General features: G+C 40.5%; 1 protein-coding gene across 1 annotated transcript; it reads left to right on the forward strand.

Annotated features, from left to right (window-relative positions):
• Positions 1-272: 272 nt before the first annotated feature.
• On the forward strand, positions 273-19,025 carry VSIG1 (V-set and immunoglobulin domain containing 1). The gene is made up of 8 exons (XM_031504768.2): positions 273-309; positions 1,270-1,430; positions 7,829-7,936; positions 13,872-14,070; positions 15,642-15,797; positions 16,443-16,562; positions 17,289-17,415; positions 18,842-19,025. Exons 1-8 carry the CDS (start codon positions 273-275, stop codon positions 19,023-19,025), a joined length of 1,092 nt encoding a protein of 363 aa, XP_031360628.2.
• Positions 19,026-19,657: the final 632 nt, after the last annotated feature.

Consider the following 19,657-nt stretch of genomic DNA (forward strand, 5'->3'; position numbering starts at 1 on the left):
TAGATCCTGCATTGAGAAAAATACATCTTCGTCTCAATCATTAATATATGCAGTAAACCCATATGAAAATGATTATAACATTAAATTCTTACCTTGCCTATTTTGCAGAGAAAGCTCCAAAATGTTTAATGTTTTCCATCCCATTCAAAAGAAAAACATTCTCAGTCAGAATCGTTAGACATTAACTTCCAAACTGGATTCAGTGACCTACCAAAACCCTGAAATTCAGACCTATTTTTCTGACAGCTCTATCTTTGCTGTAATGTGTCATCATGGCTAATTCGCAGAAGATAGAAGCAGATAAATACTGTAAGGTGGTGCTTGATTCCTTTAATTACTGTGATTGTGTAGTCAAGACTGATCAGAGTCTTGGGAAGGGCTCACATGTTGTGTTTGCTCCCTTTCTGCTCTGAGCACAACAGAAAGGGCTGCTGGAGATACCAAAGAGCTCCCTGCAACCCACACAGTGAAAGCACTTCCAAAGAGTTTTGTTTGATTTTTCCAATGTAATGGCATTGGAGAAAAAAAAAACCAAAACCAAAACCAAACCAAAAAAAAAAAAAAAAAAAAAACCAAAAAAAAAACCCCCACAAAAAAACCCCTCCAAAAAACCCCAAAAAAACCAAACCACACCAGCTTCTGGAGGCAAAAACTTAGAAACCTAAACAAAACAAAGTAATTAGCAAAGAAGCAGAGAAAAGCTGCTGGGCCAGCCTGAGGGATCCAACAGTGCCACAGAGTCCCAGTCAGAACATAAGGGTGTGTGAAGTGAGAATACTGTAGGTGATGATGCTCTACAGTGAAGGAGATCAGAATTCTAGCAAAATAACTGCAAAAAAAAAAAAAAAAAACCAAAAAGGACAAGAAAGATGTAAGAGAGGAGTAGACATAGCTGTGACTGAGAGTGCAAGCACAGGAGAGCACTGTGAGTGCAGAAGAAAGGTTGAGTTTTACCACAGACTCTTAGTAAGAAGATGAGTATCAGCCAATAAGAACAAGTATGGGTTTAGGAACTCTGCTTTTTAAGAATATTATTTGTTGTAAGGGCACCAGTATTCTGGGGGATTTATTTGCTTTCTAGCTTTTACCCAGTTCCAGCTTGTTATCTCTGAAATTTCCACACAAAGCCAAAGGGAATCTGTACTGAAAAGGAGAACAGCCAGACACGTCCTACAGTTTCTTCAATAACCCAGTGAGTTAATTCCTGCAGGGCTCCCAGGGCCAGCCCCAGCTGATCTCTCCTCTCCTCTCCACATTTGCTGCCCACAGGCCACACCAGCGGGGTCGTGGTGACCGTCCCTGAGAAGACAGTGAATGTCACCACAGGTGCAAATGCAACCCTCCTCTGCACATACACCAGTAATGGGCCCCTGGAAAATTTCTTTATTCAGTGGAGTTTTTACAGTGCCAAAGAGAGCCAGCTGCATACCGTAAGACATTTATTTATTATTACTTGGAAATTGTATTTGAGATATCTTTAAGTCCTCAAAGAGTCTTGTTATGTTTCATGGGGTTATCCTTACTACAGACCAGGAAATGTTGGGGTTCCTACCCTAGAGATTAAGGACTGGGGTGTGGTGACATTTAGGGGCAGATGAACAAATTATCTAGGCTCCTAATTCCCACTGACATGCCTGAATGTGTTCACAAACTGATGAGAAAGTACAAAAGTGATTCATGTGCTCAAACAACTTGCTCTGTCACACAGGAAGTGTGAAGCAAAGACCAGGTGTCTAAAAATCACACAAGGGCTGCAGCTCCTGGACCAGCTCCCTTTTCTCTTGTCTGGCAGATATTTCCTGCCATTGTGAAAGCTGCTTTCCTGGTGAGACGCCCTTGCTTATGACAATGTGTTGTTCCCCATTTAAGGGTCAAATGAGAGCTCCTTGACTCAGGCACTGCAGTTGCCTTTTGGCAGCTCAGTAAAAGGTGCTGTGCCTATCAGTGGACTCTGAGCACAAAGTGAGCAGCAAGTGTTGGCAGCACTCTGCAGAAAGTTGTCATAGCAGGAAATTTGCCACAGCAAACTTGTATTGATATTTCCCGGCATCCTATGGCTGTCACCGTGGAAACAGAACAAATACAGGTCAAGAGCAAATGGTCCCTGCCCTTCCCAAGACCCCAAAAGGCTTCAGAGCCAAACAATCTCCTACTCTGGGGGAAATGAGACTGTGTTGTAGACTGGAGTGTCAGCATGGATGGGATTGGGAAGGACACCAATACCAGACTTGGTCTAAGCCTGAGCCTCTCATGTGGCTGTAAAGACCTTGCAGAGCAGCCTGGTTTGCCTGCAAGGGGTCAGAGATGGGGTGTATATCTATCTATATGTACTCACATTACTGCCCAAACTTCAAGAACTCTTAGTTTCATGTTTTGGTGGGGAAATGAATCCATGAATTTCATTCCCAGCATAACACATAGCTCCCATCAGCTTGGTCCTGGCAGGTGGTGAGCTGTCAGTAACACATTCCTTTATAAAAAGAAATCCTAATTAGAAGTGTTGCTGAATCCTTAAAGATGACTGAGATTCCTTTTCTGTGTCCTGGTGTCAGGCTTGTGCTTGTGGGACAATAATTTCCCGTTGTTTTTATCCTTTTGCCAACATTTCTTTTCTGGAAGTTCAACCCTCCTGCCTGGTGTTCCAGCTGAGAGTTGATGTAGAGATTTGACTTGGAGGAGTGTCACAGTCCACAATCAGGATATTTTTGTCCTGTTCATTATTATTTCCTAATAATATTTCAGTAGGAGGCTTGCCATTGCTGATACAGGTGCACCTTCCATTTGGTCTATAAATTACGGTAGAATTAACCTGTAATTTGTAGCATGTGCAGGTTGTAAATTATTTGGCATTGAACAGCAGTGGCCAAAATGTAAGAAATGGCAATTTAACCTAAGACAGAACTGCTAACTCACCTGCAGTATATCACAGCCACAGATAAAGCCTGTACCAATGCCAAGTACAAACTCTGGGCCCATCCCAAATTCTGACTCCAGCTGAATGCCAGACTGATGTAGGCACACCTCGCCTGATCATGTAGTTGACTAGTTGTTACTCATTGTTTGCTTTCCTCAAGTTAAAACTCATTTATTAAATGAAGAATTATTCCTGAAAGGGTGGTAGCTACAGGTTTCCTAAGTTGTATCTAGTACAATATATTATAATTTTGATCCAGTATGTTACATCTTAAATTATAATTGCTTGTTCAGATGGGAAGTACAGCACTAACAGGATGAAGCTCATCTTCTCTATGTTTGGTTAGAGTCTTTCTGTTCTACTTGCATCAGATTTTCCATATTGTAACACATTAAATGCCATACATTTTTCTGGTCACAATCAAGAGAAATAACTAGATTGCAGTTATAACTATTTTAGAGGGAGAATCACACAGTTTCAAGAGATACAGGAAGGGAAAACCATTTGTAAACTGTGTCTAATTATAAGAAAAATATCCCCTGAAAATTACAATCATAAAATACTGTGGGTAGTTCAGAATACACTCAACAAGACCTAACCCATGCCAAACTACCAGATGTCAGGGAAACGTAATGGCTCAATCCCTCCAGTGCTCCCTCCTGGCTTCTGCAGCTCTCAGCACAAGCACAGGGAAAGCTGTGCCTATAAGGTCCATGAGAAACACTGCTGGGGAAAATTGCAGCTGGATTCCCCCATCTGAAAGTAATTTTACAGCAAATTCACACATTTGCAATGGCTGCATTTGTGATGGGTGATTTGCATTTTCATTACATAAAGTCAGTTCAGTCTGGAAAGGCCATGGTTAGTGCTAATCCCCTTCTCCTTGAACACCAAGGCAGGATCTCCTCTCCCTGCAGCTCCAGTTCTCCTGGGCTGGGGGGCTCAGAGGGTTCCCTTTGCTCCCTGGAACCTGCTGCTGTCCCTGGAGGGTGCAGGACTGGGGCACTGCTCTTTTTAAAATGCTTCCAGCAATGTTTTAATTCAGTCTTGTATTACTTGACCCTGTACCCTTTTACCACCACCTGGCAATTCCTTACTGTTTTGAACCTATTCACAATAAAATCAATGGTGTTAATGCAAACACTGGGAAGAAAGGCTTGTGATTGCTTGTGGAAAATATGATTTAAGAAATCACACAACACAGCTGAACATAAAGTTGGATTTTCACCCTCCCTCTGAATGAGGCTGGTATTTCTATTGCTGATGACTCTTCTGCATTTCAGAAAGGATTGGGAGCCTGAAAGCCCACATGTTTTTCTCCCACAAGTTTAAACAAAAAGATAATCTCTCTACAAACCTGGCTCTGCCCTGGTGGCTTGGCACATTGCTGAATTAAGTTTCACATTTTGTTCCAAGTAGGGAACAAATGCATGAAAACGGAGGAGGTTGCCAGCTTTGGCTTTCATTGTTTAGGTAAAACAATACTAATATGAATTCAAAAATATATTTAATATGCTGGTAAGATGACAAACCCAACTATATTGGAAAGACTGGCACCATATCTTACTGAATACCAGAACAATAGCTTGAATTTTAACTGGAATAAAATTATTTAATTTTATGAGATACTTAGATTCTTCTAACAGATCCATAACAAATTACCAAACACTTCCTTACAAATAGCATATATTTGCCCTGAAAATTTTGTTGAAAATTCTGGCTCTACTAAAAATTTGCCATTTTTTCAGCAACTAATTGGATAGCATTTTCAAATTCCATATTTAAATATTAGAAAATTCGGCCAAATATTTTGAAGACAGGAGACTTAGAAGTTTTGTAAAAAATTACATAAAATATATATTCTTCTATCTACTAAATTTTAAAGTCATCCTGACAACTTAATAAATTTTAAAATAATACTGACATCTTACTGAATGCTAGATGTCTCAATGACCATGTTATTCACATGGGCACTATACTCAAAATAATAAGATTAAGCAGAGGAGATATTCTCTATAACAAATATGTGTGGAAAAAAATATTGATTTTAATAAATATTGTTTATTTAAACAATTGATAACATGGCCCTTTCTCTCCACAATGGCAACAAGTAACAGAACAAGCTATAAACATTATATACATTTATAAATATTATATATAATTAAGACAAATTTATACCATTAAGAAGCTTTTGGCTTTAAGCATTAAGGAATGGGAAGGTTAAATTACTAGATTTTAGGACATAATATATAAAAAGCAGAGGCCAGGGTAACCCTTTACTTTACACTGCCACTTACAGTACAGATTTTGCAGTGTTTTGAGATCCATAAGCTGAGGTACAGTCCTGGCTGGAGTGAAATCAGTAAGGCCAGGATCAGGACTAGTTCCAGTGTAAATTTAATGTATTGTGAGTATTCAGCAGCAGATTTTACCTTGCCCCAAAGGCAGGCTGTTCTTTCATTACTTTGCAGCCTGCTACTGATGCAGATCTGCCTCCCAGCACAGTCTTGTGAGGTTGGTTTTCATTTTTTCTGCTTGTTGTGGTGTTTTCCTGCCCTGTCCTGCCTTGGCCACCCTCCCTGGGGCTGCCACAGCCCCGACCATGGCACTTACACCCTGGGCAAGGAGGAGACACCACAGCCAGGCTGCTCACAGTGAAAAGGGAGCAAGCAAACAGAGCCAGGTGTTCACAGCACTCTTTTGAAGACAGCACAGCTTTTAGTGGGTGAATATAAACTTTTTTTTCTAATTGAGCCTAACTCTGCTCTTTTCCTAGAAGTTTCTCTAGTAGAAGTAATTTCCCCTCACTTGAACTTAATAATGTAAGTATAAAATCATGGAAATTAGGATGTCATACATATTTTTAACTTTTTATTTTTGCCATTTAGCCCTTAGCAATGTGCCCTTTAATGCTGAATTTTAGTTTTAAATAAAAACTCCCAGGCAAGGATCTTGAGAACTTTCCACAACTGAGTGATGTCTATTTTACATCTCGACAAACTGAGGCTAACACTACTCTGCTCACCCAGGGTACACCACAGCCTGGCCTGGTTCATCAGGTGAAGTCTCAGCTCCTGCTAAGACCTACATCTGTGCTTCATTTCGTGCTCTGAGTCACTCAGCTGGCCCCAGTGCAAAGCACCTAAGTAAATGTTTGAGAGCTGAAGCCTCTGTTGACTCTTCACAAGGCTAGGCTGCAGCCTTGCAAAGCTAAATACAACTCCTGAACCTAACCTGAGCCACACCTGGAGCCTCCAGCCCAGGCCACCCACAGCTAAAGTCAATGAAATGATCAGGGACACTACCTGGCTAACCAAGATGTGCCCAGGGCAGCATTCTTGATTGAAATTTTGAATTCATTATATGAGTAAAGGTCATGGAGGCCTGTTACTTTTAGGCAAAACAGAATTATTGATAGACTTCTTATGAAAATCTTCTCCAAAAAAAGCAAGCTCGTGGCACATTGGTCAGGGGACAAGGAGAGAAAGAGGCAAGCAGAGTGATCTGAGCACAGCTGTGTCAACTCCTTCCACCCTGACACCCCAAATTCAGATTGTCAGTAGTCCCAACACAAAGCAAGGCACAGCCGTGGCCACTGGGCTACCCCATGTTGTAAATGCAAGCAAACCCGATGGGAAGAGATGAGGATATCTGACTCAATTCAGAAGGCTGAATTATTTCTTTATTGTAATTATGCTAAAATACATTCATATACTATGTAAAGGAAGATACCAAAAACTACAAACCTACTTGTTCTAACTCTAACACAACTCATGACCCTCTTGAGAGTTCAGACCCAGGTGGGTTGGATTGGCCACAGGCTCAAACAATCCTCACCAGAATCCAATCAAGCACTCACTCCAGGTAAACAATTCTCCAAACACAATCCACATGAGAAAAACAAAGAGCAGAAATAGAAATTGTTTTCTCTTTCTGTCTCTCTGTGCACCTCTATGAAAAATCCTGAGAGAGAAATCTGCTACCACAACCCCAGGTGAGAGCCAGAGGCCAGCCAGCCCTGTATGTGTGGAGATTCCATATTAGCTTCTGAAAGAACAAATTCCCCTCCATGTAGTCTGAGCAGTTCAGGGAACACCTTCACACACTTTCAGCCATAAGACACCCGAGATCCTGTGCTGCAGAGGCTGTCAGTGCTGCAGGGGACACCAGCCTGGGAGCAGAGCAGCCCATTCCAGCCCATGAGAAAGATGAGCCTGTGTGAAGCACCTCCTGAGGCAGTACAGGAAACCTTCTTGAAAAGGGCCTCTCTCATCCATAAGCATTTCTTTTTGCCTAGAGCTGTTTTTTTAAAACTGAGTTTTATCTAGCACTTAGATGATTGATTTCATTCCAGCCAGGACTGCACCTCAGCTTATGGATCTCAAAACACTGCAAAACCTGTACTGTAAGTGGCAGTGTAAAGTAAAGGGCTACCTATGGCCTCTGTTTTTTATATGTTATGTCCTAAAATCTAGTAATTTAGATGACAGAGCAGGCACTGTAAGGATCAGCTTCATGGGAAGCAGAGGAATGGAGCTGCTGTTGTCATGCCACTGCTGTTGGAGTGACTCTGGATGTCAGTGGGACTATGGGGGACTGCCTGTGGTTATCACAAAGGGAAGTGCAGACAAGAAGAAAATAATCAGGTTGCAACTGGGGTGTTTGGAGCAGACATTAGATTTTAATCTTAGTTTGCCTAATTTTAGGTAGCACTTAGGAATAAGCTTGTTTCATCCTCTGGTTGACAAGGCCTGAGATACTTTCTGCACAAAACACTGAACATGAGGCACTCTGCCCTCGTGATCAGCATGGATGGTAGGTGGGGAGCTGTGTGGAGAAATGGCTCTTTAATTTTGGGGGAACATTGAAAGTCTCATTTAACTCTCAGATCAGCACATTTTTGCTCAAATACAGCATTACCCGTGCCATGGTATTCTGAGTATGGATGAAAAGTCAGTCAGTCTTTGTCAAAAGACGGTGTATGTGACAGATGCACGGGGAAGATGTAGCTGGAGATACAAGGTAAGAAAACAACCCCCATAATCTTAAGGGGGAAACAGAGCAAAATAGCTTCTACTACATTTATGCTACTGTGAAACCTGTTTTCATATTCTGTATTGAAATCTCAAAACCAGCACATGACTGAAATAAGTTAAATCTGATGCATTATCCAGAATTTTTAACTCACCCTATTTTTTATTGCATTTTTCTATGTCAAATTATTTTGGGATGTAGCTGTTGTGTTGGGAAATTCTAGGTGGCTGAACTTGCACCTTCAGGAATATTCTACCCAAAGGGTATCTGAAGGGTGTGTGCACCCACAAGGAGCCTCTGGGCTGAATGTGAGCAAGACTGGACAGCCCAAACTTGGGGCTACATATTTACATAGAAAAAAAAAAAAATCATCCTGGATCTCCTTTCTAGAATATAAAACTATTCTGAGATGCGATGGATACTGAGGACACTGAGCTGAACCAGCTTCCTCTCAGCTGTCAGCTCAGCGTTCCAGCCATAATCCACCCCAAACTCTCTGACTGCAGCAGGGTTCCTAACTCACCAGGAGGTACAGGGTACAGCCAATGTAAACTGACATCTAATAATAACTGCTGAAGAGCAGTTACACCAAATGCACTAGGAAAACACATTTGTTCTTGATGGGAATTGTTCACTAATAGTTCAGCCACAGGAATGATACTGTGAGAACATGAAAGAGCTGCTCCTTCAGTATATTTGCATCAGTTAAAGCTGCTGAATGATTAATCCTCTAAAGGCTTCTGACTCCCTCCCTTTCTTCTTCTACCAATGCACTATTGTGACAAGACACTTCTTGTCATTGTTCATATCTTCAATTCCCAGTGCAAAAAGCCCAGTAAGGGATATCCCTATAATATCCCTGCTACCTTCTGGCAGATCAGAGTTTTGACAAAAATGTGTGAAAAGAAGCTGTGGATGAAATAAGGGATTTGGGCCCAGACTCAGTCATGCGACATGTGTCAAAGAAACCAACACATGTGTGAACATTTGCTTTCTTAGTTCAGAATCTGAGCTTTGGGCCTTCATTAACACTCTGTGTGGCATTTGTTCTTTCATTAAATGGTAAGATGCTTAAGGAAGTGATGAACATTTTTTCCCCTTGTTATTTTACAAATTCTGTCTGTCCTCAGAATTCAAAAAGAGATCACAATCTCAAACCAGTAAAGTCATTAATATCCTCCATTTTCTAGTAGCTTGAGAAATGTCAAACAGAAAATGACAACCAGTGACAAGGCCCTCAGGATGCTGGAGCTTTCCAGCTCTCCAGGCAAAGACTGTGAGTCACACACTGAATCCATCAGAAAAACGTCATCCAACAGGATCCTGGAGCTTTACATGTGCTGGTGGGGGAAAGGGAGAAGAGGCTGGGGGAGGAAAGACAGGTATTGGAAAAGAGGTCATGTCCTGAAACTGTCCTCCAGTCAGGACGTCGAGATTCTGTGGAGATGAAGCAGGACACTTTGTGATGCCTCTTCAAGTGCATCTCATAACTTTGATATCCATAAGTACTGGGCATGTACAGCATTGTGGTGCAGTGACTCCAGGAGATGCGGATGGGAGGAGTATTGACGTGGAAATTATGAAGGAGTCCATCCAAAGCCATCTGAAAGACACATATTTACGCAAATTCTAGTATATATTTGTCCTGTCAAAAGAAGAAGAGAAGCAGAGGGAGGCATGATTCTTCTCATTTCCTCCCTGCTTATTCACACATACCCTTCACACCCTAAGGAAGATCTTTCTACAGAAGTTGTACAACAAAAACCTCTAGGTGGGTTCCTCACATTGCTGAACATCTGGCAGCCTTTGAAGTCCTCAGCTCAGCCTCAGCTCTGCTGACTGCTTCCTCTGCAGGCAAGTTCATTCTCCACCATCACAGGAGACACTGCCTGTGGACATGAAGGGTAAGCACAGCACAGCCTCAGGCCTGGAAGGATGGCTGGAGACAGCAGCTCTAGGCACTGCCTGGCCCACAACCAGCTAAACTGCAGCCCTTTCTAAGGTCAGAGATGTCTTTGGGCAACTTTGCTGTTTAGCAGAAACTAGTGACTCAGATTATGAAGTTATTAGGGAAAACAGTTTTAGGAGTGATAATCTCCACTCCTTTTTCTCTCAGTTGTTTGATTAGTCACCCAGGGAGCTGCTTCCATGAAATGTGAAAAGGCACCATTATATAATGACTTGCCTGAACAAACTAGCTGGTAAGGAGGAGTAACAGTCATTAATGCACCCTCAATCTTGTTTCTGCTCTGGTAAATCATCAACTTCACTAGAGCTGCTCATGATTTGCTTGAGGACATGAAAAGGTTTTGTCTGAAGGGGAGCACAGCAGATTTCTTTTGTATTTTTTTGCATTCAAGATGGTGCACTTTAAATACATTTATCACACCAGATTAAAAAGGTTTCCAGAAAAAGTCTACCATTGACTACATATACAGTTTTCCCATACACACATTTTAGGTAATATGCAAAGAAAAGTCAATGATGTGTGTCGTAGGAGAAAACATTAGCTGGCAGTAGCCCAAAATCAAAAAGTTTTCCATATCTTCAATAGGAAACAATATTTTTACTTTTGAATTGAAACAAACACTTTTGCAAAGCATCAGTTTTCTGAAAGCCAGAAACCAGCTTTTCAAGGACAGCATAAACCCACTTTGAACCAGGGTTTAAAATATCCATTTTGAATGTATTGTTTAAAATGGACTATGAATTCACAACCAATTAACTGAAACATATTCCTCTTAAATGAAATTTCCTGTGTACACAATCCAATCATACCTCTGGGACAAGATATACACTCAGCAATTAATCAGAACATTAGTCAGCCTTTTTGGTGTTTACCACCTTCCTTCAGGCAATGAACTCCAGAGCCAGGGAGATAAGCATGGAACAGGAGAGAACAGAGAGCAGGCAGGAGCCTGCAGAGGAACTGAATACATTGCCTGTAAATGTTTCACTGCCTTTATATTCATGGCTGGCAAAAAATGACCCAGTAAGACTCTGATTCTATGAAGAGAAGAAAGAGTCTCTGCTGTGTTGGCACCTGCCTCAGATTTAATAATGTATACAAAATATTTTCTCTACATTCACTGACTCAGAAAGAGAGAACATAGGATTCATTTTTCAGTGTATTGTATGAGGACTGGAGCACGTAATCCACCCTGACTCCAGATCAAACACACCAAGGAGCACTTGCTCCTCTAAAGTGTTTGCTGGCATGTCCTGACTACATTTACAACGTGCAGTGCCAGTCTTATTCCCAGGAAGATGGGCTGTGTCTAAATGAGCATTCAGTGGAGCCCTTCTGCTACTCTTTACTCACATAATCCCAAATTACTCTCACATAGACTGAGTAGAATTTAGCCCCTTTTTCCGACAACCAAGCCTTTAATAGGGTATGATGAGCCTGCCACTTTTCTCTTGCTGCAGCAAGACACACTTAACTTCATTTAAATCATTGTAGAACTTCAGTGTAAGGAGCTCATGTAACCCCTTTCACTGCCCTGCTCCAACAGTGTAGTTGATGGAGAGGAGATGGAAATCCAGGCCATCACTACTGAGAGCTATCCAGGGACATCAGCCTCAGAAGAGGCTGAAGTCAGAAATCACTGTTCTTGTAACTTCAAACTCTTGCAAGAAACAGTGACAAATATTAGTCTGCTACTGCTCACACTCAGATAAATGTAGAATGAGACTAATGTGGCCAGTGTGTTTTTGTAATTACAGGTAGACAACTTTTTTGATGAGTGATTTTTTTAAACCAAACTCCCTATTTTGAACACTTTCTTTCCTCAGGGAATACAGTGTGTCCATCCAGACTCTGGTTTGGCAATAGAGTTCCAGCTCTAGACATTTGCAAAGCATAAAATCACTTTTAAAACCGATGGTAGTGTATGCACACAATGGAAACTGGAAGGAGTATCCAGCTTCAGCTGACTTTCTAACCAGGTCTGTCATCAAGCTGACCCTGGTATCTCTTATGCTTCCCCACTGTACCAGCAGTGTTCCACACCTTGGGAATGCTTTGGTGTTCAGAGCCCTGCATCAATTGTACCTGGTGTTTGTAATCCTGGGGCAGGGAAAGATAAAGTCTGGCTGAGGAGTATGCAAAATTGCTCCTGAGATAGGGCCAAGCTGCAGTCCTGGAGCTGCTGGTGCTGTGCAAGCTGGATTCTGACCTTCATTTCAAAGCCATATCTTTGCATAAACCAGTTGTGTTCTGACAGTTTTGGAGTGTACCTTGCTTTAAGCTAATAAAGGCTTTTAGATAACATTCCTTAAAGACTTCAGTCAACACCATATCAGAGAGGATAAATAGAATTAAGAATTAATATTCTTAATTCAAAATGCAATCAGTTGATCTGCAAAGTAAAGCAAGTTGTACTTCTCACCTGGGGATCTGCTGTATCCCTAAAAGTCAGGGAACTTTGACCAAAAGGAAATTTTGATACTAGTCAAGTGAGAATGGCCTGGGAAGAGGAGTCTGTGAAACTTTCCTACAAGCATTTTCCCAATATTTCCATTAAAAAACACGCTGTTACTTCAACTTTGCTGATGATTCTGGAATACTGCCAGTAGGAACAATGTTAGATCTACATGGGTCACAACCTGTAATTCTATATGGACACCTTTCACCAGTTTAGAGAAATGACTAGTGTGCTGAACTGCTCACTTTGCCTAATGTGTGTATGCAGACGCTGGGGGAACATATTGCCTACCCAAATGCTGTCACTTTCCTACAACACTGTCATTAGCACCTCAGAAAAACAATTCAAGAATCATAGTTTTCTACATCTTTGTTCTTTCAGATTTTGGTTTCAGAGCAGAGTTAGAGTGGACAGAGGGCAGGCATTCCTTGAGAACTGCTATATTACCCAGAGCAGATGAGAATCTGCAGCTCCTAAACAGACTCAGGGCTCAAGGCTCAGACTGCCATCCAGGCTCTGCAGTGAATACAATTCTACCTCTCCTTTCCAGCAGCAGACAACAATTTTGGGCTTATGAGGCCACTTCTATTCCACAATGCTGCTAAGAGCAATTGATACTACTGAAGTCAATGAAATCAGTCAATGATAAATCAGCAATTTTTTTTTGGGAGGAAATGCTGCATTCCTTAAAAACTTTCATCCTTACTATGCCTATCATTTGGCAAATCATTTTTTTACTATTTAGTAAAAGGAGAACTTCTTGATCCCAAATAGGAATCCCCCAAGCAGCGAGGCCAGCAGGTATTTTTCACTTCCTCCCTGATACAAATTCAAAAAACCAAGACAGTCCATGACACTGCCTCCAAAACTGATGACACAAACAACAGCATGGCTGCTCTAATTGCATGTGTGATGACTCTGCTCTGTTGTTGTACTGCATCCTCATGGCTTTCAAATTTACTGCCAACAGATCAGGTGCCTTGTTTGCTTAGACCTTTGTCTTGTGAATTTGTTTCAGTCCTCTGTTTGCCAGATTCTGTATTTGGAAAGCTCTGCAGCCACCCACTTCTTCCAATGACGGGTCCATCCTTGTCACAATCTTCTACTGAGCCGCTTATTAATGCTATCCCAAATGATCAGTGCTTCACTTAATATCATTATTCACTGTGCACGACTTAGCATTTTTTCACAAAATTGTCATGATGGTCAGTGGTCTCGCTTTTGTTTTTGCAATTGCATCAGTCTGAGCTTAGGGTATCCACAAAGACTTAGCTACTGCCAATTACACAATTAAAAATACAATTTCTGAAAATCTTGTCTTTTAAGAACCTTTAGAAGTAGGTATTCAAATGTACTATGTTTTCATTTCTGCTTTCTTGGGAGAGGAGGCAAGAAAGGGAGTGACATTGCTTGGTTTTAATCAGATATTCTGAGTACCAAACAAAGCAGCGAGAAGATCTTTTGTTATTAAACTAACAATTGTTTCTTTATCACAGATCTATTATTATTCAGGAGGCCAGTCTTACTCCTATGGAGCATTTAAGAATAGGGTAACAGCTTCAACAAGTCCAGGGAATGCATCAATAACAATCTCCAACATGCAGCCCTCAGACACTGGTTCCTACACTTGTGAGGTTTTCAGCCCCCAGGGTGATGCTGGACAGAGTCAAAAATCTGTGATTGTCAATGTGCTGGGTAAGTGCCTCCCCTCTCTAGTGCTGTATTGTCTTTTTCATCCCATATTATGAAACGCTGAATTCACAGCTCAACATGTGTAGGGCCAGAGGGAATACCAGGCTGCAGAGGAAGCTCCCTGAGTCAGTCACTGCTGCGGTGCTTGCAAGGGCTCTGGAGGCAGGCAGAGCCTGGCTGCCCTCTAGCTTCCAGCACAGCAGACCTGCTTCCACGCCACAGCTGCCTCTGCCTGAGCTGCATCAAATCTCTCCCACCACTGCCCTTCAGAGTCACTTTGTGCTCTCAAAACCTTCCCTTATGTAAGCAGCTATGAGGGTGGCTGGAATTACCCAACCTCACTCCATTTTTCAAACTGGAAAAAAAAAGCGATACTAGTTTTGGTTAAAATAAAACACCATTTTAGCTGGGAGCGACAACTTTTCACTGAAACTATTATATGCAGCCCAGCACAGTCCAAAATTTCCCTAATTTTACCTAATGTTGATCATGGTGACTTGCATAAATCTAGGGAGAGGCATCAGCACAGCCCAAGAGTTCTGACTCGCATCAATTCCCAAAACCTCTAGAAACTTAGTATTGTTGGATGAAAGTAGTACAAAGTTTGTTTTGTGTAGAAGAAAGCAATAGTTCAGCCATGAACAGACAAAACAGAAAGGATGAAAAGCAGTGGAATGAGATATTTTATTTCTTAATAAGATTATACTAACTCTGTATAATAATAATTCCTTTTATCATGAGAATTCATACCTGATCAGAGTGACAAATCACAGACATATGGGAATGTGATTCCAACATCACCTGCCTATCTTCTAGGGATAAGAAAAAGATATATGTAAACTGATTTCCTGAAAAACCAAAGTACTACTGATAATTATCATCTAAAATTCACAAAATAAATAGTAAATCTTGGAGCAGTTGAGTAAAAGATTTCACTTTTTACATGAAAACCAGGAAAAGTTGTTGGTTTAGGCTATGTTCATTGCTGGTGGTTTCCCTTGACAGGGCTCTAAAGAATCACAAAAGCATATCTGGAGGTAGGAAATGAAAAACAGTGGTGTAAGTGAAGACAGAATCTTCCCTTTTCTGCAAAATGAGGACATTATATAAAAAACAGATACTTTTTTTAACAGAACTATAGCTGTTTTGATTTATTTCCTTCACAACTGTTAATATACTGAAAGAATTGGGCCTTGATCCTCTCCCTCTCTGTGGAAAAGCTCCTGCCATGTCTCTAAAGAAAATGATGCTGCTATGTGGCAGAACGGTGTATGGTGAATAGGGAGTGGCCCATTACAATAATAATTGATAGTTGTAGTCTCAACACCTCCCTAACAATTAATATGCAAATGGAAGATAATAAAACTGTATCCTAGGCCATGTGCATATATTTACTATTACTCAGTTTTTTACTGGAGAGGCTTTGATCAGTTCCATAAATGAGACTCTGCTCTTAGATAGAAACCTGTAGATGGGACTCAGGTCTTTGCTCAGAGCAGCACAGTACCAGAACTTGAGGTGGATGTTTGCAGCCCAGGTGTGCACTCCTGATTGTGTCTGTTCTTATTTTACAGTCAAACCATCAAAACCTTTCTGCAAAGTAGAAGGAACCCCTGAAAAAGGCCATCTGATCTACCTCCTATGCAACTGTGAAGAGGGATTGCCTCGCCCCACCTACCGCTGGTACAAAGTCGATGGGAACACCCTCAGGCCTGTGACAGAACAACTTGGTATGTAACTACAGGACTAACATTCCATGCTCAGGATCTGAAATTCCAGCATTTCAAATGCTGTGTATCACATAGGCTAATTAAAATCAATCCTCCTCCTTCAATAGTCAATGTCACAGAATCATATTTTTACTTATTCAGAACAACTGACAGCTGTCAAAACCACAGGATGTTAATATATATTAAAAAAAAAAAAGTTGAAGTCCTGTCGATGTCTTTAAATTGTTAAAATGAGAGAAATATTTATGTCTTTACACCTCTCTTCCCTTGAAATTTTGAGTGAATTTAAGTTGAATCAATTTGTCATTAAAGTAATAGCACATCCTTCCCTCCCAGAAATTTTCTGGACCTGTTACATTTTCATTTGTGGAATCACACAGACAACCATAGTATCAGTGTGGGTAAAACATCAACCAGACTGGTTGGCAGAGTAGGGGTTTCTAATACACGCCTAGAGAATTTACTGGAGCAATTTTCAAGGAAGGTAAATATTTTATTTTAAAGAATATAAAAAACCCACACAAATAAATCAATAATTGGTGAACTCTTCTTCTAATATCTGAATAGCTCTGTGTTAGCCACTACAGAGAACTGTTTGCCTCTACAGAATACAAATAATGTGTACCTGCTCCTCACTTGTCACAGATCCAAACTCTGGCATCCTTTACATTGGCAACCTCACCACCTTTGAAACTGGCTACTATCGGTGCATAGCCAGCAACCTCCTGGGGAACAGCACCTGTGAGCTTGACCTAACAGCAAAATGTAAGTAAAATACATTAATGCCATCACATCTTCGATGGAGGACATACACAGCTTGCAGGAAAATTCTTTAACAATTTTGAAGCTTAGATTTGGTTTTTTTTTTTCAAGTAAGAACAGAACAGGATTTTGAGAGTTCTGGAGTTTTCATGCAAGCCTGCCTAGACTTTAAATGACCTAGAAAACTGATTTAACATCCCCACCTTGATTTCCTGCAAAGGGCAGGAGCTGGATCTGGTTCTGACTGCAGAGTCTTTACTGAGAACAGACGGACAAGGAGTTCTGAACAGTTTCTTCCAACCAACAATCTCACTGAGGTCTCCCCTCCCCAGAAATTACAACCATCAGTGAAACGTGGTAGTACAAGGACTGGGGCACTGTAGATGTGACCACTAGCTGAAAGACAAAACTAAAGGCAACCTGGATTTCAGGATGTGTTTGCAATGATTGAAAAGCAAAGGCTTTTCCCTCTTGTCAGTATTACAGCCCAATGATTCCCTTAGCCTGGCATAAACAGGCAGTTTGTTGGGATAGGGAGAGAAAGAGGCAGCAAAGACCACCTAAGCACAGAGCTCTCACTTTCCTGGAGCTTCTTTGCCACCCTCCTGCAAAGAGTTCTTTGAATCCAATCCCTTCTCTCTGCTAAAGGCTCCTGCACTAAATTTCCATGGGATTTAGCTATATTACTACTTCTTTAAAAGTCAAGAAATCTTTTTCTTTCCTTTGCAGATTCAGATGGTGGTATTGTTGCTGGAGCACTGATTGGGGCAATTCTGGCAGCTGCTATAATCTGCATTATCGTCTGGGTCTTAACCAAGAAGGCAAAAAATAGGAAGTCACCAAATAATGAGATGCAGTAAGAATTTCTGTTTACTTCATTTTAAGACAAGTATTTCTGTAAAGCACTGCTGCTAATCCAGAACTAAAGCAAAATGCATAACACAAGTTTTGAGGAAACTTCCAGAGTTAACATCTGCTTTTGGGGGACTTTTTACCTGTTGCTCTTTTAACAGAAGGTGCCATTGCCCTCTTCCCTATTTTAACAGGCAGCTACCACTTGGCAGTATCTGAAACAGTGAAGTAAATGTTTTTGAACAATACAAACTAAAGTGGCAAGTTATAAAAACAGCTCTTTAGATTTAAAGTTAATGGGGTCTGTTAAAAGCAGGTGGAGGAAGTAAAAAAAGAAAGAGCAACTAAGGGTCACCTCAGGAAGTGTACTGATATTTAAACACAGAGGACTCATGTCAGTGCTATCTGAAATTACAGGACACACACTTGGGAAACTCCCAGGCATCTCAGATTGCAGGAAACACAAGGTTTAGAAAACAGAATGGAGCCCAGAATGTCCATTTTGATCCTGCCCTGGAGATGGTTTCTTCTCTGTGCTTTGGTTGCCCATTTTTCCCTTAAATTGCCAAATCTTCAGAATAGGGATAAACTCATGCACTATACAGACTGTATTCAGCCCATTGATGTAAAATGCTAAATAACTGCATATAGCTGAGGTCAGAAAAAAACCCTGTGACTTCCCTGTAGCACAGGTTTAAGACTTCCTAATATGGAATTCTGCTAACCCAGACCAGTGATCAGTCACTCATGCACCTGATTTCTGCTTTCAACTGATGTAGCATTAACACCTAGTTTTGTACTTGGATCCTAATAAATCTGACTGCATTGAATTAATCCACTAGCATCTGATATTTTTTACCATGTGAAAGTGTCTCAGTAGTGGGAGTTGGTTTATTATCGTTTTGATAAGATAAAATGAATTAATTATTATTAATAGTAAATTAATTATTAATAAAATATTTTCCTATATTTCCATATTTTTTAAAATACTAAATATATTTTATATTACCTTTCCAGATTTTAGTCTTTTCATAATTCTTTTCTGACTGAAATCTATTTTTCATGTAATTCAGATCTACATGGAATTTCCCAGAAAGCTCACATGAAGCAGCAAGTTTTGCTATCACTCCTCAGATGCTGCCAGTACTCAGTTTCCCTTTCCACTTTCTTGGCATAACATTTAAACATACTAAAATCCATTTTACTCTAATGGAATTGTTTAAACCAGCAATGCATATGTCTTTCTAGCTGTCACTCTTTCTGTCTCAGTACCATGGTGTTGTAACCTTTTCACACAATCTTGAAACAATTATCGTAACATGGGGGTTACTGTTCAGATAGCAAATACAAAGATCCATTATTTTGAAATACTCTAGTGTACATGGGATTTCAGCATGTGAGATCACAATCCTAATCCTGTCTTTCTGCAGAGAAATGGTTCAGAAACAATCCAATGCAGACTATGTTCAGGTACCCAATGAAGAAAACATTCCTGTGACCACAGTTCCATCGAGCAATGCAACAAATGAATACCCAAATGTTGATGAAACAGCAGCTCCTGCAACACCTGAAAATGATGAGAAACAAGAAGCAGAAAAAGAAGAAATAGCCTAGAATTTATAATAGAGTTTTCTTTGTCACCTTTGGACCCCTTTATACAAAAATTGTTGTCATTGAATTAACATAGAAGCATGACTAAAACTTGCATTCAAGGCATTTTTATTGTCACCCACTGGTGTGAATCAAAAAGGGTCTGTTACACAGGCACTTTGTTAAGAGCAGAAGATTTGGCCTTTAAAGTGAACCAAACTTCTTTTATTATCTAGTTTTATACTGTACAAAAATTTAAGAAGAGTATAAGTAAGTATAAGAAGAGATGATAATCTACATCAACCTATTTTGCAAAACTAATTAGGAAATGGGCTGAAGCATTTATCAAAATAAGAGCTTTCCAGTCAACTACCAGTAATGCTGTGTCCACTTAGTTCAGAACCACAGCAGCCTTGTCCAGAAACAGTGTTAGCCAACCTGCTTTTTATGCACCCAGAAGAGTAAGCATGGCCAGTACATTGCAGCGTTTCAAGGAACTGATTTTGCACGTCAGAAGTAAAAAGAAGTTACATTAATGCCATCAGAATGCTGAAACATCTGTTAACATCTTAACAGATGTCAAGACCTGATTCAAGGAAATCTTGTGTGTCTGAATTCCACCTAAGCTAAAAAAGAAAATCCTGGAAAATTTTACC

This window comes from Lonchura striata, chromosome 14 (genome assembly GCF_046129695.1).
Source record: "Lonchura striata isolate bLonStr1 chromosome 14, bLonStr1.mat, whole genome shotgun sequence".
Classification (NCBI taxonomy): domain Eukaryota; kingdom Metazoa; phylum Chordata; class Aves; order Passeriformes; family Estrildidae; genus Lonchura; species Lonchura striata.